The following is a 25,499-nucleotide window of genomic DNA, read 5'->3' as shown; positions in this document are numbered from 1 at the left end:
TGAACATTATGAAGACAAGAATTTAAATCATTCTGAGGACACAGACATAGAGAAGTATTACATCAATAGATAAGAATTATAAATGTTTATAATTATTACTTACCCATTTGCAATTCAGAGATGGTTTCCACCAATGACCAGTCTAAACTGTAACCGCAATGTGATTTGTCCATCAGATTGTCTAATACTTGTCTCACTGTCTGCCTCTCATCCACCATCATTGTTTTTGAGCTGTCATCAGACATATGGACTCTGATCACCAACTATTAAGCAGAAAATTAGGAAAACAAGAAGAAGGATTAATTTCCTACATTTCAAATAAAAACACATTTTTAAGATCTTGTTTCTTTTTCTAAGATTTTGTTAAAATAGCATAAAATATTAAGTTCAATCAAAACATGCCCTCAAAATGAAAAAAGTCATAAATGATGGTTAGATATTTGGATCACGGACACTTAACCAGATACTGTTCTCCTTCAGTATAACAGAGTAAATATAAAGGTCTTCCAAATACAATGACAGTGTGCTTTAACGTGTGTTAAGGAGAAAGAAAATCCCTCCTGCCAAAGTGTCCTGTTCTGATTAATAAAGTGTCTTTGTGACAATTTTTCTCATATATCCAGGTGGAACAAACATAGATATAGAGTTCTGCACACAGAGAATCACAATTTTTCAGATTTGCAATTCAAGCTTTCTGCCTGCTTCCTCCATATTTTCTAAAAATGCTGATTATGTAAACAATATACCTATACTAAATCTCCTTTTTCTGGGGAATATGAAGCATTAGTGCGAAAGAAATCTGATTTTAAACACAGTGGCTTTTCACAGGCACTTTAAAGAAGTCACTGTCCAGAAAGAAAAATGCAGCCATTTTTTAAACCAATCAAAAAACTTAAGACAATAGATTCTTTTTGCCAATCATTATGCTTCCTTTGTTACACCTTGTTCAGGTGGAAAAGTTAAAATGTACTAGTTGTAATACACTGGTTGGCTTGTTAATTCCCACCTTCCAGCCAGGACAGTTTTTCACCTTTTGATGTATAAACACTAATTGTAAAAGGCATTTTAAGCTACTGAAAAACTCCAAACATAAAATAAGAATGCTAAATTTCAAGGGAACACTTTATATTCTTTGATAATGCATCAAATAATGTCAGTAGACTTTCTCCACTCTCCCTGTCTATAGTCTGGAATGCTTGTATTCCATTTATCACTGGAAAATCCTGCTATGCATAATGGGAAGGGGCCTGTAAAGAAAACGGACCCACATTTTAAATGTGTGACTGCTTAATATACAAAGGCAATCTCAGGAGGCTGGACCTTCATTTCAGCTCTGGGTGGAAGTTGGCAAAGTCTTCTCAATGCGCACTAGCTGCCAAATAAGCTATTCCTCAAGAAAAACATGTTATTCCATATGCTAGGATTTTCTTGATTAGATGAGAAAGTACTTTATCACTCAAAAAAATAGGAACGCTGTAGAGTTCTGATCATGTAGGGCAGCTTAAGGGTAATAGACACAAATGACAAGAATTTTGCCTGCATTTTCCAGGTGAATAAGTATCTTATAAACCACTGAAAATAACTTACCTTTTTCACTTGTGCCTCTTTAATCTTCTCTAACGCAACCCTAATCTTCTCAGCTTTGAGTTTAGCAGCCTGTTCCTCCTAGGGGGACACAAAGCACAGAATTCCAGTTAACACAAACTTCAGTCTGGTTTTAGTGGATTTAAAATTTGAGGCTACCATGCTTTAAAACATGAACTGAAATGCTGATTTACCCACCTATAAATCCTCAACTATTTCTTAGTGATGATGAAGACTTATTTTTTAAGACAAAAAGTGTTACTATATATGTTTAACATTTAGAAATACAACTGCCTTTATCTCCAAAAGAACATACTAGAGGCATATATTTTGTATAGACACATTTGGCATTTCTCTGTTCTTCCATATTGTAAATAGCCTTGTGCATTGCTACCAAATATTTTAGCATATCGTGTATTTACAGTCATAGATTTGGACAATACATATTCAACAAGAGTGTACAATTGAGTACACCCAATAGATTTTTGGTTGATCAACATAAAACATAAATAGCACGCTGAGAAACATCAGAATTTAACAGCACACAGAAATTATGGAAAACAAAATCTATAAATAGGATTCCACACTATGTACATTGGTTTGGAAGATTTTAAACTATTAAATCCATTTGCAATAAGTAAGTAGCTTGAACACTCCATTTATCTTTACTAAATCTAGGCTGTATTTCTCCTTGCTCTAAGTATTTTAAGACACATAAAGCAAACGAGCATTCTTTTCTTTGATGCTCTTTTAAGTAATCTATTTTTGTTACAACTGGAAATGCATTAAAAATTCAGATAATTAAAACCTATTCTATCTGCTGATGCTAAAGAAATCTGTATATTGTAAGACTAGCGATACTATTTTTTAATTTCTGGAGAGTATTGATATTTCTGTTGAAAGTGGATTTGAAATACACAGCTAAACAAGCAACCACTCTTTTTAAAGATGCCATATGCAGATTTCAGATTTTAGAAATCTTAAATTGTGGATTTTCATTGTGGCTAACATCTGAAAGCATCATAACTATTTAAAAATCTCTAGAACAATAAACATACATATTAAACAAATAAACAATCCCCTCCAAAATATTCAATCTCCTTAGAAAAGAAAAATTAAGATTTTTCTCAGATGAAAAGTAGCACAGCCCATCACAACAACACTCAGCATGCCACAGACATTTAGTTCTGCATTGCTTTCTTGTATGAATGTAATTCGTGGCTTCTTTACTGTGTGTTTAGATGGTTTCTTTTCTTGTAAAAGTCAAGATTCAGCTATCCTGAAATCCACAGAGTTTAAGTTTTCCACTTCTCACTGAACTACTAATGTTCCTATCAACTGCTAAAAGGTATTCCCTATGCTACTTATGGTACTCTTACTTAACAGCTTTTGCTCCCTCACACCTGTGACCATACTATGCACCAGAAAAGACATCAGCTAGACAGGACAATAGGCAGCCTTGTGAGAAACATAATTCTTTTCAATAAAATGAACCAGTAAGTTGACATGAGCAGGAATAATGTGAGCTTGAAACATTATCTGGGAACTCAATTACCTAGGAACATAGGTTTTTATTAGTCTACAGGGAACTATGGCTTTTTATTCACCATAATGATAGTGTCATATAGCTTAGAAAGGTTAAATCAGATTAGCATTCTATTAAAAACAAACAGTGCCATGATACCTAGAATCATTTAAATGTAAAACACACCTAGAATTCTAAAATATTCTTCCTCTTCCTTAACATTAACCATTTCCATTTATAGAAATAAACTATTATAAAAAACAAGGCTTTAAATACTTGGAAGTTTCTAAAAGTGATGCTATGCACCTGTGCATTATGAAATCAGCAAGAGCAAGAGACTTTTTTTATTTTATCATATATTTGCAGAAACTGTAATTTATGGTTTAAAAAAGCTGCTCATTAACCCAACCATAAACCTTTACTGCTGTACAAAGGTTGACAGCACATGTGGTTTTGCTCTTCACTAAAGTCAAGCAGCACAATTTTCCACCCCATTTCACCGTGCATCTGTGTAATGCAACTATCTACAGCAAACCCCAGCTGGAGCACTTTACAGCTACAGCGCACAGGCAGCAACAAGAGAGCGAGCAACAAGGATGCAGCTGGGGGCCTCTCATATACCTGCGCTAACACAGCTAAAATATCTTTGTTGATCTCAAAGTTTATAATCCATCATTCCCTAAAATGCTTTTAAAAATAAATATGTAGACCAAAAAAGATTGAGGATTTACTATTTTAACACCTACCAATTACTCTTCATTTGCCACTCAATTTTAATGTGGGTCCAGAGATCAGGATTTCTTATACTTTACTAGAGTTTAACAAAGTCAGTTTAAATTTAAACAAAAACCCAGAATTACAATTATAAAAATAAGAACTGGTTTCAACCAGCAACGAATTATAAAAAGAGATCTGAATCTACTTACTGGAAATGCACAGAAGAAAAGGAAGCAAGAATTAGAAATTTCTGAAAGCACATAGTAGTCAAGGATTTTAAGTTATTCAAGTTTTGCTTTATAGTTAGTGCTCAGGCCACTGTTGCATCATTGCTGATGTGATAAATGACGTTTCACTGGAGCAGGAAGAGTAACTATCTATTTTGATTACTTAATAATTTAATAAATACAGATGTCTTCAAAACTCACAACAATTTATTCTATTTCCCTCCCAAAGCCCCAAGAAAACAGCCATCCACATCCCCTCCCCATTGAAGCCACCCCAAAACGGCACAAACACAGGCTCTCTCCTCCCCCATGCATGGAACCAAGACAACTCCTCAGTGGGAAGAAACATGAGATGAGCCTAGGGGTGGCGTGCCGATGCCGGGGGCGAAATCGATAGCCCAGCTCAAGTGCATCTACACCAATGCACGCAGCATGGGCGGCAAGCAGGAGCTGGAAGCCATTGTGCAGCGGGACAGATATGACTTAGTCGCCATCACAGAAACATGGTGGGGTGACTCTCATGACTGGAGTGCTGCAATGGATGGCTACAGACTCTTCAGAAGGGACAGGCGAGGAAGGAGAGGCGGTGGGGTGGCCCTGTATGTTAGGGAGTGTTTTGATTGTATAGAGCTCAACGATTGTGATGATGGTACGGTTGAGTGTCTATGGGTAAGGATGAGGGGGAAGGCCAACGAGGCAGATATCCTGCTGGGAGTCTGTTATAGACCACCCAACCAGGATGAAGGGGCGGATGAAGCATTCTATAAGCGGCTGGCAGAAGTCTCTCAATCGCTAGCCCTTGTTCTCGTGGGGGACTTCAACTTCCCGGATGTCTGCTGGAAATACAACACGGCAGAGAGGAAGCAGTCTAGGAGGTTCCTGGAGTGTGTGGAAGACAACTTCCTGACACAGCTGGTAAGTGAGCCTACCAGGGGAGGTGCCTCGCTTGACCTACTGTTTACAAACAGAGAAGGACTGGTGGGAGATGTGGTGGTCGGAGGCCATCTTGGGCTTAGCGACCATGAAATGATAGAATTCTCGCTTCTTGGTGAAGTAAGGAGGGGGGGCAGCAAAACCACAACCATGGACTTCCGGAGGGCGGACTTTGGCCTGTTCAGGATGCTGGTTGAGAGAGTCCCGTGGGAGACGGTCCTGAAGGGCAAAGGGGTCCAGGAAGGCTGGACGATCTTCAAGAAGGAAGTCTTAAAGGCGCAGGAGCAGGCTGTCCCCATACGCCATAAGAAGAACAGGCGGGGAAGACGACCGGCCTGGCTGAACGGGGAGCTTTTGCTGGGACTCAGGAAAAAAAGGAGAGTTTACCGCTTGTGGAAGAAGGGGCAGGCGACTCAAGAAGAGTACAGGGATCTCGTTAGGTCGTGCAGAGAAGAAATGAGAAAGGCAAAAGCCCAGCTAGAACGCAATCTGGCCCCTGTCATTAAAGACAACAAAAAAAGTTTTTACAAATATATTAATGACAAGAAGAGAGCCAAGGAGAATCTCCATCCTTTATTGGATGCGGGGGGGAACATTGTCACTGAGGATGAGGAAAAGGCTGAGGTACTCAATGCCTTCTTTGCCTCAGTCTTTAACAGGCAGAGCAGTTATCCTCAGGGTACTCGGCCCCCCGAGCTGGAAGATGGGGACGGCGAGCAGGATGAACCCCCCGTAATCCAAGAGGAAGCAGTCAATGACCTGCTATGCCACCTGGATGCTCACAAGTCTATGGGGCCGGATGGGATCCACCCGAGAGTGCTGAGGGAGCTGGCGGAGGTGCTCGCCAAGCCGCTCTCCATCATTTATCAGCAGTCCTGGTTAACGGGGGAGGTCCCGGATGACTGGAGGCTTGCCAATGTGACGCCCATCGACAAGAAGGGCCGGAAGGAGGATCCGGGGAACTACAGGCCTGTCAGCCTGACCTCGGTGCCGGGGAAGATTATGGAGCGGCTCATCTTGAGGGCGCTCACAAGGCATGAGCGGGACAACCAGGGGATCCGGCCTAGCCAGCACGGATTCACGAGAGGCAGGTCCTGCTTGACCAACCTGATCTCCTTCTATGACCAGGTGACTCGCCTAGTGGACGAGGGAAAGGCTGTGGATGTGGTCTACCTGGACTTCAGCAAGGCCTTTGACACTGTCTCCCACAGCATTCTCCTAGAGAAGCTGGCAGCTCACGGCTTAGACAGGTGGACTCTGCACTGGGTAAAAAACTGGCTGGATGGCCGGGCCCAGAGAGTTGTGGTGAATGGAGTTACATCCAGTTGGCGGCCGGTCACGAGCGGTGTTCCCCAGGGCTCAGTACTGGGGCCGGTCTTGTTCAATATCTTTATTGATGATCTGGATGAGGGGATTGAGTACACCCTCAGTAAGTTTGCAGACGACACCAAGCTGGGTGGGAGTGTTGATCTGCTCGAGGGTAGGAAGGCTCTGCAGAGGGACCTGGGCAGGCTGGATCAATGGGCCCAGGCCAACTGTATGAGGTTCAACAAGGACAAGTGCCGGGTCCTGCACTTCGGCCACAACAACCCCATGCAGCACTACAGGCTTGGGGAAGAGTGGCTGGAAAGCTGCCCAGCAGAGAAGGACCTGGGGGTGTTGGTCGACAGCCGGCTGAACATGAGCCAGCAGTGTGCCCAGGCGGCCAAGAAGGCCAATGGCATCCTGGCCTGTATCAGAAATAGTGTGGCCAGCAGGAGTAGGGAAGTGATCGTCCCCCGTACTCGGCCCTGGTGAGGCCGCACCTCGAATACTGTGTTCAGTTTTGGGCCCCTCACTACAAGAAGGACGTTGAGGTGCTGGAGCGTGTCCAGAGAAGGGCAACGAGGCTGGTGAGGGGTCTGGAGAACAAGTCTTATGAGGAGCGGCTGAGGGAACTGGGACTGTTTAGCCTGGAGAAAAGGAGGCTGAGGGGAGACCTCATCGCTCTCTACAACTACCTGAAAGGAGGTTGTAGCAAGGGGGGTGTTGGTCTTTTCTCCGAAGTAACAAGTGATAGGACGAGAGGAAATGGCCTCAAGTTGCGCCAGGGGAGGTTTAGATTGGATGTAAGGAAAAATGTCTTTACTGAAAGAGTGGTGAAACATTGGAACAGGCTGCCCAGGGAAGTGGTGGAGTCCCCATCCCTGGAGGTATTTAAAAGACGTGTAGATGAGGCGCTTAAGGACATGGTTTAGTGGGCATGGTGGTGTTGGGTTGACGGTTGGACTCGATGATCTTAGAGGTCTTTTCCAACCTCAATGATTCTATGATTCTATGTGCAATCAATCAGCTTGTACTAAGCTAACAACATTTTTCACTGCACACAGAGAAAGGTGACAGGTGGCAAAAATACCTGACTGCAACTGTAAAATATTCAACACCACAAACTAACAAGGCCAGGACATACAGTCCAATCACATTTAACTTACATATTTATTTCTCCTTTGCTAGTAAATCCTTCTAGTAATAGTGATGCGAGTTAGGTTGCCAAAGGTCATAATCATGCACATAAATGGCAGGACTGCTGCCTACGTCATGGTTTCACAAGTGGCATATACCAGTGTAAATCCCTGAAATGGCTGATACACCTGCCTCCCTTGCACAGCATTACTTCTCAGTTATAGCAGCCATAGTGCTGCTGTGGCCACACAGACAATTCAGTCAGGGAGCTGATCTAGTTGAATATTAACACAGCAGAAAGATTCAGCAGAATCCACTCCTTGATAAAACTGCCTTTATGGTCACATACATGCTATGGAAAAGCATAAAAGATACGTATACCCACTGCGTAAAAACACAAAACATAAAGGAGTATCATTTCCACCTCTGACAGGAAAAGGATATTCTTTTAGTAGCAGTACACATCACTGTAAAATTGCAGCATAAACTCCTCACTTTAATGGGACGACTTCAGGAGTAGTCTTATACTTGCATTTTAAAGCTTTGAGCTGAAATTACTTTTGGTTATGGAAAACATCACACCTGATTTAAAGAATGCTTGGCAACATACTTATGTTAAGAACTTGTTCATCCAAAATATCCTAACATATTGTGAACTAAAATTGAAGAAGTACAGCTCTGCAATGCAATGGTCTTAAATTAATGACTTTTTCTTTGTATTTTTATACCAGAACTCAGTTTTCAATGATTTTGGCCTATACTGGAATATTGGAAATAACAACCCCCAAAAAATCTGAAGTTAAGATTTCTTTAATATAACGACAATCACAGTCTCCTGCCCCAGTTTCCAGTTAAATGCGCAGTTAAAGATACATATTTAATGTTAAAACACAGCTGGAGTAAGATGTGTGCTATGACAGAGCTGACCTTGCTCAAATGACTTTATGCCTCACATTTCTAGGTTGGGGTTTTATTTTTTGTTTCATTGTACATATTTAAAGTGTAATTAACTGATCCCTTTTACAGAGATCACAGGCAGAATGGAAAAAAAGATGGGGGGAATCACTTAAGAAAGGTTACAGTATTTAGGAAAGCTAGTAATTAAATGATAAGAGGTAAGTAACAAAGTCCACATTTCACTTAAGTTAGCAGGGTAGATACACAGATCACAAGATGCATAAAAGAAGAAATTTCTTTTATGTTTAATATTTGAAATTTGTCTCTGAAGTCTTTCTCTGAATGCAGATAACTAAATACACAAGTAGCATTGACTTCTGAAGGACCAGAAGCAGGCATCCACTGTTTATTTTCCCAGCTACAGTCTAGCCTCAGGTAGAAAGGCAATCACCTGTTCTGCAAGGACTCTCCTTCCTGCAGAGTTTTTATTGAAACAGAGGTTCTTGTTGCCCGAGAACACCATATTAACATCTCAATTTGTACCTAATTCCCCAAAATTTCAAGACATCTTTATTAGCCCCATGTTTAATGTGCATCAATCAGAACATTAATCACATTAATGGAGTGTTTTCTGTTGGTTGTTTTCATTTATTATGTATATAAAAAAAAGGAACACTAGAACAAGTGTGTATGTGATCAGCACTGGAAGGGGAAAGCCAAATGAGTGAATATTAACAGCAGTTCTTCTGTATTTCTTGATAAACTCATTCAGACAGGCAGAACACCCCTACCCTAAAAAACAATGTGTGACAATGGTGGCACAGCCCATTTATAAACAATGAACTTGTGTTTACAGTAGTAGTTCATGACCATTCTCAAAACATATGTTTTACCGCATTTCTTCTCAAAATAACCCAGAATAACCTATACCTGAGTAAAGCAGAAAGGGAAACAAGACATTACTCACTTTCAAAGCTCACTAAATGTGAGCGTGTACAGCAGCCATTTTCCTGGTGAGGGGTCCATCCTCCCTAACGTAGACTCATCCCACATTTCCTTTCTTCCTTCCCAACTTTATATAGAGTTTTCTATACCTCTGGCACATTCCTGACTTATTGTCACCATATTGTTTTATGTTAATAGATATGGAAATGCATGTAAAGCAGTTTGGGGGTTGTGTCTGAGAATTATTCACCTGAAAAGTTTTTAAATATTACAGTGACACTACACTGGGCTAGTGCCATATTTTTCCTTTATTCTACTTCTGTGCACAATTCACAAGCTTTTTGCTATTAGAAGCCTAACCTCAACACAGAAGATGGCTTCTGAATGGAAACTGGAAAGCAGCAGTTACATTTTAAATGCATCTCAAAGTCACACTGGCCCTTGTCACGAGTTCCTACAGAAGGGATCTTCTCCCCCACAGTCTATTAGGGCAAAGAAGGAAGGCCAAGAGATAGGTGTCTATTGCTTATGAACTTAAACGCATAATGGCATCTATGAAGTCTCTCCAGAACCTCCCTTGTGCTTGATCAAAATTAACCAGCCTTTCACACTCTCTCCAGTGATCTTGGACCATACTACAACAACATATACTATTTGGCAAAGTGTTAATGCTAGAAGTGTGATGCAAAGAAATTTTCACAAACCTGGCAGTGCTACTTCTTATTAAAGAGAACCTCTGCGCAAATTTAACAAGATCAGAATTTTATTTGCTTGTAATATCATTAAACCAACTGGTTGAGAAGAAAACTGCGATGCTAGTGTCTATCTCAAACTGAAGTTGAGGAAGAGAGGATGCAAAATCAGTACATCAGCTACCTCAAAGGATGAGGAAAAGCAAAAGTTAAGTTTGTCCATACCAAAAAAATGTGCATGTCCCTATCCCTGGGAAACGTATTTTTCCCAATTTTCATGGAACGGCTGAGGTCATCTTGTCCACCTCCCCTGCTGAAGCAGAGCCACCTAGAGCCAGGTGCCCACAACCATGTCCAGATGGCTTCAGAGTATCTCCAAGGATGGAGACTCCACAACCTCTCTGGGCAACCTGTGGTAGAGCTCAGCCATCCTCATTGTAAAAGTGTTTCCTGATGTTCGGACAGGGCCTCCTATGTTTCAATTTGTGCCCATCGCCTCTGGTCCTGTCACTGGGTACCACTGAAAAGAGCGTGGCTCCATCCCATCTTCTTTATACCCTCCCTTCAGATATTTGTACACATTGATGAGATCCCCCTGAGCCTTCTCTTTGCCAGGCTGAACAGTCCCAGCTCTCTCAGCTTTTCCTCATAGGAGAGATGCTCCAGTCCCTTCATCATCTTTGTGCCCCTTTGCTGGACCCTTTTCAGTAGCTCCATCTCTCTCTTGTACTGGGGAGCCCAGAACTGGACACATTACTCCAGCTGTGGCCTCACCAGTGCTGAGTAGAGGGGAAGGATCACCTCCACCCATCTGCTGGCAACACTCCTCCCAATGCAGCCCAAGATACCATTAGCCGCCTTTGCCACAAGGGCACATTGCTGGGTCATGGTCAATTTGGCGTCCACCAGGACCCCCAGGTCCCTTTCTGCCGAGCTGCTTTCCAGCTGGGTGGTCCCCAGCATGGACTGGTGCACGGGGTTGTTCCTCTCCAGGTGCAGAACTTCACACTTCCCTCTGTTGAACTTTGCAAGGTTCCTGGCAGCCCATTTCTCCAGCCTGTCAGGGTCCCTCTGGACGGCAGCATGAGCCTCTGGCATCACAGCCACTCCTCCCAGTTTGGAGGAGTGCAAAACTTGCAAAACAAGCAAACTTGCTGAGGGCACACTCTGACCCATCATCCAGATCAGCAGTGAAGATGTTAAAGAGGACTGGACCCAGTATTGACCCCCGGGGTACACTGCTAGTTACTGCCCTCCAACTAGACTTGGTGCCACTGATCACCACCATCTGGGCCCGGCCATTCAGCCAGTTTTCAGTCCACCTCATTGCTTATCCAGCCCATACATCAACAACTTGTCTATGAGGGTTAGCTTGTCTATAGGATTAGGGCTAAGCAAGAGTGCCTAGAGGGGCCATTGGAGTGGTGCTGGAATTGGGCAGCCAAAGGCAAGCTGGAGCAAAGAGACCAGTGCTGAGGAGTAGGTTTTGGTGTGGGCGAGAGGTGGGGGACTTAGTCCAAGCCTGAGCCAGAAATTAGGGTTAGTGTTTGCCTCACCATCCAGATCATTAATGAAGATGTTGAAAAGTACTGGACCCAGTACTGACCTCTGGGGTGCACCACTGGTTAATGGCCTCCAACTAGACCTTGTGCCATTTTGAAGGTATACTTCAAGGTATGGCAGAATAGAATCTTATTCCGCAGGGACATACATTCTTCTGCCCCCTGAAAGAATACTCAACTAGATTTGACAAAGCTAGTAGCGATGAAGAAACAAAACGCACTTGCAAGGAATTTCACTGGCTCTTTACTCCCTGAAGCATCCATCTGCACTAGATTATCTTCCTGCTCGCCTCTGAACAGGACCTGTCTTGTGACAGCTCTAGGCCAGGCTTCTCACTGGGGCTACCTACAGGCAAATAATTGTAGGAGAAAAGGTACTAGATCTGGGACCAGGAAAAAGCAAGAAAGGGAAGAGAAAACAAGAAACCAGGAGGGAGAGAACAGTCCTTAGAACCATGGTAATGAAGTTTGAGTGGAAAGACGACTACAACATAACAGATGAGGCACGAGGGGACTGACTGGCAAGGAGTTTTAGCTAGACAAAAAGCTCGACTGATATGCAGAACAGGGCAGAAACACAGATTTGAGAACACAGGCTGTTTGTCTAACAATGTATCCACAATAGCTTATTATAATTCATTCCAAGACAAAGGTGACATTAAAGCTACACAGGAACATCACAATAATCACAGTGGATTAGTACAAAGCCACTTGTTGAATAAAAATTTTATATCATAATTTTCAGTGTTGCACAAAACCCTGCTACTAACCACCTACATCCTTTTTGTGGTTTCCAGCTGTGGCCATCACAACTTCCTCAAAAACTGGCTGTAGGAGACCGGAGTTTTCAAGATCGTGCTTACATCCTTTGCAGATTAGAAATCAATTGCTGTATTTTTAAACTGCATTAAAAAAAAAATCTCAAACAGATGCTTCATTCAAGAATGAGGACATCTGAATCAGATTGACCTAAGATGCATGAAGCCAACTTCACAACTGATTTTTTCAAAGGTCTGAAGGGATTACAGTGTGTATTAACCAAAATCTACAAACCAGGGGAATCAACATTCATAAGAAGAATATTTGCCTTTTAGGTCAACAAGAAAAGAAGAATGAAGTACTAGATATTTGAGAAGAGAAGGCATAACATGATTCCTTTTCTCCAGATGCTGACACACATATCTGAAGCATTACATCATTAAATCACCATCATCTGGCTTCCTGCACGTAGTTTCAGCTTCACATGCATAAGAATGGTAGAAGAAACGGTAACTTCAAAATCCAGCATGTTACATTTCTATTTCCTATTTTCATGTCCTAAACTGGGTTATATTTCAACCCTGAGTACTCTCTCAAAATTATTTGCATGTGCTCTGTATTTCACAGCCATAAGCTTAGGTTTCAGTATTCATTTGATGGCCTAATTCCAACCCTACAGGGAAACAAGCTTGCAGATTTGACATTAAAAGATACATTGCTTTATTTTCAATATTCAATAACTTACTTCACTGATATGCTTTCACTTCTGTTTTCAAAAAAAGGATTTGAATGCTGTGTGAACAATAACACATGGAATTATGTTTAAAAATGAAGAGAACGCCACAATGAATAGATCATTTCTGTGCTGAGATCTGCCCTATGCTGTGACAGGAACTGTATTTGTGCATGGTTGTAATGCAAAAGGAATCTAGTCCATGACTAGAATTTTTACAATTAGTTATACTACCAGAGGACAAAAATGCTATTATCATTCCCCAAAGTGTCTCTAGTCTCAATGTAAGAGGTAGACTACAAGAAACAGTAAGACAATAAGAAATAGTTGACACACCAGAGACACCAGCATAGAGTTGCAACATGATCCTACAGTTAACTGATCTAACACCTTGCTACAATTGCAAGGAAAAGCCCCATTTCTTGGGACTGCTTCTCATACTGGGGCTTATCTAATGTTACAGCAAGCTGAAGAGGTCTAAGCAGCAAAGCAGCCTTCTATTTCATCGTTTTACTAAAGATATTTCTCTCTGCAGGAGCTCACAAGAGAACCAGTAAGTATCCACACCAGGACTGTCTGCTCAGTAGTCAGAAGTAGAGGGCACAGTTGCATTGAGACAGTCCTAAGCTGAGCTAACAACAAACATTATCCTCAGAACATCAGCAAGCTCACCATAAGCACCTGACTCAAAGGGCTATGAAGTCTAATAAGCCAAGACAAAGATTTATAAACCCAAACATTTAACTTCAGAAGTCTATTAGAATCACTGATACGAGGTAGTTCATGGTCATATGATGCAATGCACTTAATATTTTATGCATTGTTTTTTTTAATCGAAGTTCCATATGCTAACTAACACTCATCCCATATATAAATAACCAGAAAGGAGGATATGAAAACACATGGAGATGAAAGAGAGAAAATTATGGTTTCTGTTTGTGCCACAGCCATTGTTAATCTATTTGCAATCAAGCAAGGTTTGCTGGTTTGGTGGCTGTTTGCTTTGTTGGGGGTGTGGGGGCAAGGAGCTGACAGGGGGAAAGCAAAGAGGTATGGACCTAAATTTTAAGCAAAACAATCACAAGAGCAGAAAATTACTTAGTTTTGGCTGTTTATACTCCTCTAGAAGACAGCCTGAAAATTTGTTGTCAAGATGCATGCTGAGCATTTTGAGAAGAATGTTAAGGTAATTAAGAAAAAGCAGTAAACTACTTCTAAACTTTTATTGGAAAATACAGACTACTTATGCCCAGCAAACATTATCCTTATTGTTTTGAAGTCACCAAGGTACTTTTTGTCACTTCAGGCTTGCCTGAGGTTTCTCTTCTAGAGTGTCTGTTTTAGAAAAATAACCCAAGGAGTGGTTTGCAGTAGATAGTAGCATCAGATATCTGACACCTCAGCTACTGAACATTCAAAGTTCTCAGCAACGTGAAGCTGTATGTTCTTCATCCTAGCTTGTTTTTTCATCAAGATTTATAGCTTGCTCCATCCCTCCTACTCTAGTTTCAAAAGGAAATATGTATAGAAAATGTAATTCTTAACAAACCGAACCAGAAAAAGTGAACAGCAATTTGTGCTCTCTTAGTACATTACTGACCTCTTTCCTGTAAAGAAAATTAATTTATAATCAGGATTTGTACATACGTGGCTCATTAGACCACTGTCTTACTAGGATATTCTCCCCACTTTATATCAAGACAGCATTCAAAATATTAAAAAAAAAATATCCTGTTACTTACTACAGTTTATCTTCAATACAGCAAGTGAACTTATTTTAAGGATACTACTGCCTTTTAACAGTACTGAATATTCCCACATATTTTCCACAGTTGTGATCTTTTATTTTTTTAAACTAGTGAATGGGAACAGGAACAAAAGAACTCTAGCTTAGTACATTTCCTTTTCAGCTAAGGCATTTTACCTGCTGACATGGCTATTAAGTATTTGCCAAGAACTTGAACACTTTGATACATCTGCAGAAACAACCAATAAAATTCAGCCTTTAAAAGCAACTTGGACAATCAGGAAAATCATGTAAGTAAATGCACAAGTTCCCGGAAAGGGCAGGGGTGGGAGGAGCATAGCACACACCAAAAGCATTCTTTCTACATAGAAATAGTCACATACAGGTGGAAAGAAGAAGCATCACCTTGGTCAGCAAGTGAGAAGGCTTTCCTGCAATGTTTCTCAGAAGGAGGGAGGTTTCCCTGTCCAAATAGGAGTGCTTGTGCAGAAAGAAAGAGAAAGAACATAAGTCAAAAGAAGTGCGTATAGTAATTTTATAGTGTCTTGATTACAGAAGATAAAGTAGAGTTTAAGGAAAAAAATCCTACGTCATCACTTTATTTCCCTCCCGTAAAAACATGAACATTCCCAAATACTACAAGCCTAATACACCAGTATAAAAGCAGTTGTGCTAATAGAGGACACTATTTTAATCTTCCCCTGTACAAAGTGTCACACAATAGAATTAAGAAAAGTTTTGCTTACCTTCTACTGGTTTCTTTTCTGCAAGAGACAACTTATTTTTAAAGACATTTAGAACTACAAAAGTAAGAAAACATGCACTTACAACGCTTTTCAAAAACCAGTCTTCTAAAACTGAACATTCTACTTCTGTTAGGCAAACATAAAGCCACTAAAAAACTGGTCAGCCTGGAGACAAGGAACAGGTTTCATGCTTTCTACACTGGCTGCTGCTTCCATAGCCAAAGAAAAAAGATGTTACCATAATAATAATCCAAACTTGACTTACAATTAATTTTTTTTTTTTAAAGGACTTAAGTCTCTCTTCTCTTGTGCAGTCCAAATTATATAATCCAAGAAGTTAAAAACAAATCCCCATATTTCTCTTGGAAGAGAAATTAGCAGAAAAAATATTTTAATCTGTTTAAAAAGGGGAAGCAAAATCAGTAGCAACCAGTAGAGGACTTCTCAAAAGGCAAAAATCAGTTAATGACAGTTAACAGAGTGATTATCTTCTCCAGCATCTGCTACAGAGGAACAACAAAACCATCAGCCCACAGGAGTTTGTAGAACCACATAGTCACAAGTCTGCTAAGGAAATTAGGCTAATGCTGTGGCACGTAACAAGAGCATTAAGTGTATCTCCTGTGTACCACCACTGTATTGCAAATTTTGTCCCATGTGGCTGCAGCTGTCTCAGCCTTACTTGTGTAGATTGGTCCAATGCTATATAGAACAAGGCATGACAACTGAGCAGCCTACTATACTCATTTAATAATTAGCAGCACAGAATCCCCGTCTCTTCTTCAGAGCCACAATAAGGTATAGTCTCCTAAAAAAAAAATGAAGAGACCATGTCTACAACTTCATGCAATGCAATATCAAACAGTTTGGTGAATACAGTTCCTGCAGGGGATTTTACTTGATGCGACTGCCACATGCTGGGATGAGTAATTAAGGAACTCTAGCAGGCTTTAAAAGTTGCAGCTCAGAAGAGACTCTACACAGCATCTGAAGTAAAACCTAGGCTCCAGTCCAAGCTCCACCTGGTACTTAACCACTAATATAGACACAGGTTATGCTACAGACTGAATGAAGATTTTTCCGCCTGCAGATTAATTACTGTCTGCGTCTACATCATATGTTTTAGAAGCACAGCAGTGCTGCCTACTGACAAATTTTTCACACCTCAAGCACACACTGATGAGAGCTTTGTGATGCAGGACCTGGTATAATTAAAAGGTCTCGTGCATTGTTTACACTCATACAGAATTCTCAGATTAGACTTCCTGACATACATAATCATACCATTTGGGACTGATGAACTAATACATTCTGGTTTTTCTAGACACATGGGATTTCCAGCAACTTCAATGATACTTAAGAAAGGCTATCATTTAAAGAACAGTTCATTTACACAGCCTGAGCAAGCCTGAGGCAATGCTAACATTGCTGGTGAATAATACAGCTTTGCTTAACTTGAAGGCAGACTGATCCTCTTTTTATGATTTCTGCTAGGTGCATTTTTACTCTGAATTGTATCCTTTCCTACACAGAAGCTCTAACTTCACACAAAGTCAGTTTAGAATGGTCTCATTACAACATATTACTACAGAACTTCTGGAATAAATTGGTTGGCTCAATCCAAAGCTCAAAAATATACATAAAAATCCAAAGACAAGTTCAAGAAAATTCTTTTAAAGAGTTTCTTGATAGAGTTCTTGTCAGACATCATGGACTCCAATTAATATGGATCACTTCATGGTGAATGGAGCACTGCAGTAGAAAGAACATTACAATGTACATTTGTAGCGTGTTCCTTAGGATTTAGCCACCTTCTCTCCTTAGCCTATCAGTCAACAATAGTGTCAGGACAAAGAGAGGATACTGAATCTCTCCTTAAAGGAAATACTATTTGCTGGAGAATATTTCTCCTGCAGAGACACTCAAGGCAGATTGTTTAACCTTCTTCCTATCATTGGTCATTTTGGCTGTTGCCATCTTGCATTTAAGTACAGCGGAACTTTTCCCCACTAAGGAACTTTTCTTCTATCCAGAAATGGGAATGCTACATATTTCTTACAAAATAATTACCACTGGGGACTTTGCTAATACTGCTTTCCAGACCGGCAGCAAAATATGAAAACAGATAACCACAGGAAAGTTATTCTGGAAATGAAGAATGATGGTATTTCATGGAAACAGGTGCTGGCCAGTAAAACGAGAAGTAACAGTGTGATCACAACTACCTGTGTGAATTTGAGCTGGAGAGACATGTCTAGGAACAGGAAGGCAACAGTTCTTTGCCAGACACCTTTTGTGCATGGCTCCTTCCTACTTCATAACACCTTCTGCAGTACTGCAGATACGCAAAAGTTAGAATGACTGGAAGTCATAAAGCAACAGGAAAGCCCAAGTTCTAAGAATTATAGCTTGGCTAAACAACAACGATGTGCACATAACATTTTTTAAATATTTGACCTGCACAAACCATTAGAGAAAGAAAAAAATTAAGTTCCATTTTAGAACAACACATTGCTCTTTCACAATCCACAGTTTTAAAGCATTTAATCTATTTCAAAGGAAAGACTTCAGCTCAAACATCAAGCTTTGAGGTGAATAGATGTTGCCCTTTAATACAGGCTCCTAGGAATATTCCATTGTTCAGGGGAAGATAAATATTTTGTTATTTTTTCTTAAGATACTACATTCACATTGGACCACACAGAGGATCTAAATAGCCCACTCCCAAGTAGCTCTCTACTTCTGGAATTCAAATATGTATCAAAGCTCTGACAATACAAATGCCTGACCTCTCCAAATAAGTTAACCTACTTTTCTGCCCCAAGTACTTTCCCAGACTAAAAATAACACCAATGAAATCTAGGAAAACAAAACCAAAACATTAATTTCTCCTAAGTAGACATTTCTACTTTTCCACCATGAAAAGCACCTGTTCTCCTTCCACGTGCTCCCATCACAACAATGAGAACTCATGCCCTGGCAACAAAGAAGTCTCTCCCCCAGTGCATTGTCTTAGGTTCATTTAGGATATAAAACCGATTACAATTACACAAAGTAGTATGCCCCGTCGCCCCCACCCTCCCACAGTGCCATGCATTTTTCTATCCTGTTGCAGTAAGCTGACTGCTTCCACAGTACAAGGACATCATTTCTCATAATGGGTATTTTAATTTTAAATTTTTTTAAAATTGTCACACAACCAGAACATTAAAATATCCCTGGAAGGTAAAAGTAGTTTGAAACATCATGAAAGTATCAAAATTTGACAAAAGCTTCAGGGAAGGCAAAAACATGCAGTTCTTTTTACTAAGCATGAAGTTACACAAGAGCTAGGTTGTAACAGTGTTGGAAGACTATTTAATTGCTGCATTCACTAAAATACTCAGTGAAGCTTATTCAACATGAATAACACTGAGTCAAAGACTTATATAACGTGTGCACAGTCCAAAGCTAGCTATAATTCTTTACTTCTACTAGAAGGTTTTTTAAAGCTGTATTTTTAATGTATAGGATAGCTGTCTCAATAAAATCCAGCCATACCTTTTCATAAGTTTTTGTATAAGATGACTAATGCAAATGCAGTGCAAATGAAAAAGCTTCCCAAAGTTATTTCCACCATACGTAGAAAAAATTCACTTAATAGGCATTAGCAGATACTAAAATTTTCTACTAAAAGGTGTTCTATAAAACCACTCTGTTCATAAAAGAATTTTAAAACCAACACTTATACGTTGATATTTTAAATGATGAATACAGAGGAAGACTCCATTTAGGATTCCCAGTTAATCTAGGAACACTACTGCTCAGGCAGAACTCAAAATACCATAGCCTGGTGAGCATCCAGGAAAGGAAATGTAATAGGGCTTTAAGAGGATTCTTAAGAGACAATAAGAAATTTTTCTCCTTGTCACGTCATCAAATCATGTAATTCGCACTTCAGAACTAAGAAATAAGAAACTGTTTAAGTGAAGAATCTGTCGATATAAACTGTGCTACAAGACTTTACAACAGTAACACTGGACAGGCCATAACACTAGCAGTGCTGGAGACTGAACCTCGCTAAGTTTGGTTTTTTTATAATCTTCAGAAGATACTCTTCCTTCCCTAAAAATAAGTAAATATGAAGCCTACCATCAGGTATCGAATACGCTTGCAACTTCTTTTCGTGCCAAAATCGCTTCTTTTGGGGACAATTTTTTGTACATAATACATAGAAAGCTATTCAATTATGTTTTAGTGCTTCCACATAATATGGAACAGACTTTCAACTAAGTTTCAGAAACTCAATTTACTTCAAAAGACCTGGATAGAGAAAACAATAGTGAAAAGAAAACTATCAAAAAATAGGAAAATTATGGTTTTAACTCATTTTATACAAGAAGTATAAGCAGACATTGCAATCACGACTGTTTTGGACTGTTTTCTACCCTAACTCCCAGCAGCAATTATTACAAGTCACACTGAAAACTATGGATGTTAAAAAAAAATAATATTTTTTTAAAAATCCTCAAAATACTAGAAAAAGATATGCTGATCAGATCATTAACAATCTATAAAATTTACACCTTTCTCAAGGAATAACAAAACAGCTGTGCAAAAAAGTATAAAGTACTGAAACATTTTTACATTAAGAAAATGGAGTATGATGATCAAAGTATCAGAACTAAAAAAAAAAGCATATAAATAAGCCTACTAATGTCTCCATAATGAACTTTAGCTGGTATGGATAATCACAACATAGAAAACTAGATTTGAGTAAAATTAACATTTAAAAAGTTCTAGATGCTGTTAGGACAAAAAAAATTTTTAAATAGCTTTCATGTGTAGTTCATTCAGCAAAGACAGCTAGCCTTGATGTTTATAAAAACATGGAATATAGTCTTGTTCCAAGTTACATTTTGGACTTCAAAGATTTCCTACATCCTTTCTTGGAAGACAGGAATGTAACGTCCATTATCTTCAGGCCTAAATACCAGAATTTCATGGACCAGCTGTTGAATATTGCATTTCACAGTGTTTTCAGAGAACTCAACATGGTACTCCTCTTAAATACAAACTGGCTGCCTATGCCAGAAAGTTTTTTCAATGCTGAAACATTTTTATACCCATCACGAACCCTACATCTACAAAACATGTTTGCTAAATATCATAGAACAGATGGACGACCAGGAAAATGAAAATACCTTTCAGATTTTCAGATTATTTATACTAAACAACAAGTAAACCTCTACATGGCCAAAAGCTCAAGATTTTCTCCCCTATTATCCTTGTCAGTTCCTTTAGGAAAAGTTCAGTGGGTTGTTTTAATTCTTGAGGTTCTGAGCTCTTAGGATGAAAGCCAGTTTGGAAAAAAAAACCCCAACAAAAAACCTGAAATGATTTCTAAACCAACACTGAATTACTGAGCATATTAGAATTATTTTTTGCAGATAGTAACTGATGGGTGGATTTTAAGAAGTAAAGATCCTTTCAGAAGAGGTGATATACTGAGCTGCCTATAGCTAGGTTCTGAAGGATGCAGGCTGTGTTAGCCCATCTTGCAACTGTAGCAGGCCATCAGTTCACAGGTAACATGCTATACACATTGCCTTATTTCTTCAATTCTGCTTGCACGTTTTTGCAAAACCTGGACAATAACATTCATATCAAACACTGATCCATTTTCTTGTTACACACCTGATTATCACTTAGTACAGAAGTAGGACAAGTTCAGAAAGATTCAATCTCATTGCTATGAGACAGAGTTGTAGCTAATTCCTCTAATTTTAAGGTAAGGGCTCAGAATACATACGTGCAGGGTTTAAAAACAGTACAATACAATATGAAAGGTGCCAAATATGTTCTTTACACTGTCAATTTATAAATAATGAACAAAAACTGGGTGGGAAGTGTAAGAAAAAGATGACCTGGCAATCTTCTAAGGTATTTTATCTTATTGTTCTAATGCCTTAAATATGTTAAATAGAAGAACTCCTTTCTGGTTAATTATTATCTGCAGGTTCAAAGACATCATTCACTCAAGGTACGTACAACAGAATAACTTACCTCAGCACATCAGAAAAAAAAAAAAGACGACAATGACAAGACACTGAGAACTTGTGTACATAAATATCTTGCCACATTTCTTGCAAAACTCTAACAATTTCACATTAACACACACATCTAATTAAACCAGCTGGTGGCACTCTTGTGCCACTAGTTTGGATTTAATATGACAGTTGAGAAACACCACAAAAATCTTTAAAAGCCTCCTTCTGTCCCTAAGAAACAAACTAAAATGAGGGAAACCGAGTAAGCAGTGTCCAATAGAGAGCTATATGCTTGCAAAACTTTGTTGAAAAGGTAACTACTATAGCTTGCATTTCAACTACATCAGTACGCTGAATTCTTTAGACTCCAGCTTAAAGAATTAGAATCCACTATTTTCAAGAGAACTCAAGAATTAAAAACAGTTTAAACATAATTGTTAATTTTGTCCCAAAGGGGGACAAAGATGGGAAAGGAGAACTGAAATTTTTCTTTACAAACTTTGAGATTATGTATTCATATGGAATATGTAAGAACACACAATATAAAATTATGAACATCTAATTAAAAAAAATCCATTTTCTGCTGTCCTTTGCAATGGGGGTTGTTTAGCCTGGAGAAAAGGAGGCTCAGGGGAGACCTTATCGCTCTCTACAACTACCTGAAAGGAGGTTGTAGCGAGGTGGGTGTCAGTCTTCTCCCAGGCAATAGGACAAGAGGAAACAGCCTCAAGTTGCACCAGGGGAGGTTTAGATTGGATATTAGGAAAAATTTCTTCACCAAAAGGTTTGTCAAGCATTGGAACAGGCTGCCCAGGGAAGTGGTGGAGTCACCATCCCTGGAGGTATTTAAAAGACATGTAGATGTGGTGCTTAGGGACATGGTTTAGTGGGTGGATTTGGCAGCGTTAGGTTATGGTCGGACTCGATCTTAAAAATCTTTTCCAACCTAAATGATTCTACGACTCTATGATTCTACGACTCTATGACCGCCAAGAGCAATCACGCTTCCAGAAAAAAGCTAAGTGTATTTTAAGTAGCCTTGCCCAATTAATAACTAGAAAATAGGCAATGATCAACTTAAAGATGACAAAAAAGCTTGACTGTAATGATATACATGGTTACCTTACGACACTGTTGGGATACTAATGAATTAAACCTCAAGTCACTAATGTGGTTTTCTGTTGCAGGCAAATTGACACTATTGACATAAACAGAAGCCATATAAACATGTCATAACAACTTACAGAAGTCAATTCAGCTTCCTCTCCTGGAAAGTTAATGGGATGCTTGGACTGATGTATGGAATGTCCCATAGAAACAGTAAAAATGTAGGAAAAATGGGGAGGGAAGGATGCAAAAGGGGAAGAGGAGAAAGGAATGGAAAGAGAAAGACAGACTTTATTATCGCTCAGAAGAGGGAAGAAAGAAGTGATGACAATTAACTTAAGCAAAGGAAACAAAACTAGATTCAGAAGTTGTAGTGTCCCTCATCCAAATTTCTTATGGACAAAGATCAGTGACTTGAAGACAGGTGGAGATTCAGGCTCTCTCCTATGGGAAGGGAGAAGGAGATAGGATACAAATATGTTTTTGACCACAGTAAGAGGGGAAACAGTCAGTCTCAGATAAAAGCACCACAGTAAAACATCTGCAGGCACACACAACACACTTTTTCTACCTTTGTTGAAACAAATCAGAAAAATAAACCCAGGTAACATTCTCTTTGCACAACCACTTGCTCACTAAGCCAACCACTGAGAGTTAAATTCTCTAAACACTACAGACAGAAAAACCATACTGTCACTTTACACAAGCTTATCTGCTTCCCATGTCAGTTCCTCCATACTGGTAAATAACATAATACACTCTGGTGACAATTACTAAGTACATATAAGAAGAATGTCCATTTAGTAGAGATTTATCTTATTTCCAATTGGTCACACTAGTTTAGATCTCTGAGTGCCCTCATACTGTAATCCATTTAAAAAAGAATGAGGAGGAAGTATTTCTGTATTTCCATAATCTTCAGTAAGGGACACAGGGCGGGGGGGGGGGGGGGGGGGGGGGGCGTAGACATTTGTATCTCAGGACAAAGTGTTCATGGTAGTGACAAGCTTCTTAGTGCAAAGTTGTTAAGGGATTAGAAAGTGAATATTATGCTACTAAAAAGCGGAGTGCCTAATACTTCCAGTGTGTCATCCAACCTTGCTCCTTTTCCTTCAAAGGTACAGAAGTATTTGTTTCAGGCATGTTCATTTTGGTAACTGAGTCACACAGTTAAGGTTTGACAGACGCAAAAGGGGTCACAGGCTTATTCTTATCAAAATCTCAGAAAAGGAAAACAGACACTTACAAACTGAAGCAGCAGCATTAAGATAATGGGGCTGCCTGATGCTTCCACATACAAGATGTGTTTTCAGTTGCTTATAAAAATTTTGCCAAGCTACAACCACTAAGACAGAAATTTCCCATGATGGGTTACTGTTACAGGATGATTACTAGTCATTTACATTAGACGAAGTATTTCCAAGAGAGGAAAGGAAGGTGCATCTCATTTAAAATACAGATGTTTTTAAAAGACCTCTGCACGTCTGACCATGAAATAGATTATTGGCAGGGGCATCCTCAAAGACTTGCTTTGTGCTGTCCCATGGGAAGTTACCCAAATTTGCCTGAGCATAAGCTTTTAGAATTAAAATTGTAGTCCATAAAGTCTCAGTGAAGTCTGGAGCATCACTATTAAAAAAACTCAAGGCTGCATCCTCTCACTGGATGCAGCCCTTCAACTGGACTGCACACTACTAACCTTGAACAAAAGATTGGCCAAGTTTGAGAATGCTTGGGTCCACGGTGGGAGAGTACAGCAGCCTTCTTGAAATTGCAATGCCTGGCTGCTGCAGAGCATATTGGAGCCAGACACAGGAAGTGAGAATCTGGAGTTATTACTCTGTGCTCCCAAGTGGCCAACCCTCCTCCTGGAACTCGTGCAACTCCATTGCACTGCAGGCAACTGGGATTTCCTAATTCCAAGTGTTCAACTTTGTAACTTTTTTTTTTAAAAAACAAAACCAAAACCAATCAGGACTAGAAAGAAAAAAAAATATTAATTTACAGCAGGTATTTCTTAACTACTAGGAATGCTTATAACTTCATGCCACTTCTGGCAGTTACAGTCTAAACCTATTGAAGTTTGCTGCAATTTAAGAAACATGTCTGTGGGCATTTCAAATTAAGAAACTGCTGCAGCATGTGCATGAGGTGCAGTATTTGCCAGTCCATGCACCTCCCAGGCCAGGTTGTGATGCTTCCCTGTTGAACACAAGTTCCTTGGGACACAGCAGGACAGAAAGGATTGCAAAAGCTAGCAAACTTTTCAGTTCAAGCTTAGTTTCACTACTGGTTTTAAGAAATTTAAGACTAAACTGCCACAAGAAAGAGGCAGTCCTGACCTTCCCCCAACCATGTGCTCTCACCTCTCTTTTATGTGGACAGCAGTGATTTTGACCATGCGGCCAGTGGATCAATGAACAACTAATTCAGAAGGATTGTTTTTCAGGGAGACCACAAGCTGATCCAAATCACTAGGCAGCTGCACAAGCACTAGTGCCAATACAAGATGGGGCAAGACTGCGCAATTCAGCAGTAGCATGGACTTAAATTAGTATAAACCAAACATGAAATCCCAAATGAAGTTTGTCTGCAGGGAGGAGGTTGCAAGCAGTGGAATTTTCCCAAAAGAAAAAAACCACAACAGGAAAAAATAAATAAGATGGAGTATAATTTCATGGAAAATGGTTGTCTGATCTGTCCAAAAAGAGATACGTTAAGTGGAAGACTGAAAGAAGGAAGGAAAAAAACACACCCTAAACTTTAGTAAGACTAATTAATGTGTAATTGCATTAGAGAAAGAGTATCAAATACTTCATCCTGTGAAGAGCTCTACCTGCAGCACAGAAAACAA

At 39.7% G+C, this 25,499-nt stretch overlaps 1 protein-coding gene across 3 annotated transcripts in view; it reads right to left on the bottom strand.

Annotated features, from left to right (window-relative positions):
- The window catches only part of RAPH1 (Ras association (RalGDS/AF-6) and pleckstrin homology domains 1), a 103,639-nt gene that overhangs the window by 27,746 nt on the left and 50,394 nt on the right, over positions 1 to 25,499 (bottom strand). For 2 of the 3 annotated variants that reach the window (XM_076342439.1, XM_076342440.1), the window contains exons 5-6: positions 1,588 to 1,665; positions 104 to 263 (exon numbers count right to left, since the gene is read on the bottom strand). In XM_076342439.1, coding sequence (XP_076198554.1) covers positions 104 to 263; positions 1,588 to 1,665 — 238 coding nt within the window. Of the gene's footprint in view, positions 1 to 103; positions 264 to 1,587; positions 1,666 to 15,168; positions 15,244 to 25,499 lie in introns of all 3 variants that reach the window. The other variant, XM_076342441.1, reaches the window with a different exon arrangement.

The sequence above is a fragment of the Aptenodytes patagonicus genome, chromosome 6 (genome assembly GCF_965638725.1).
Source record: "Aptenodytes patagonicus chromosome 6, bAptPat1.pri.cur, whole genome shotgun sequence".
Taxonomy (NCBI): Eukaryota; Metazoa; Chordata; class Aves; order Sphenisciformes; family Spheniscidae; genus Aptenodytes; species Aptenodytes patagonicus.
The sequence above is the reverse complement of the archived record's forward strand: the minus strand, read 5'-3'. Positions and strand labels throughout refer to the sequence as shown.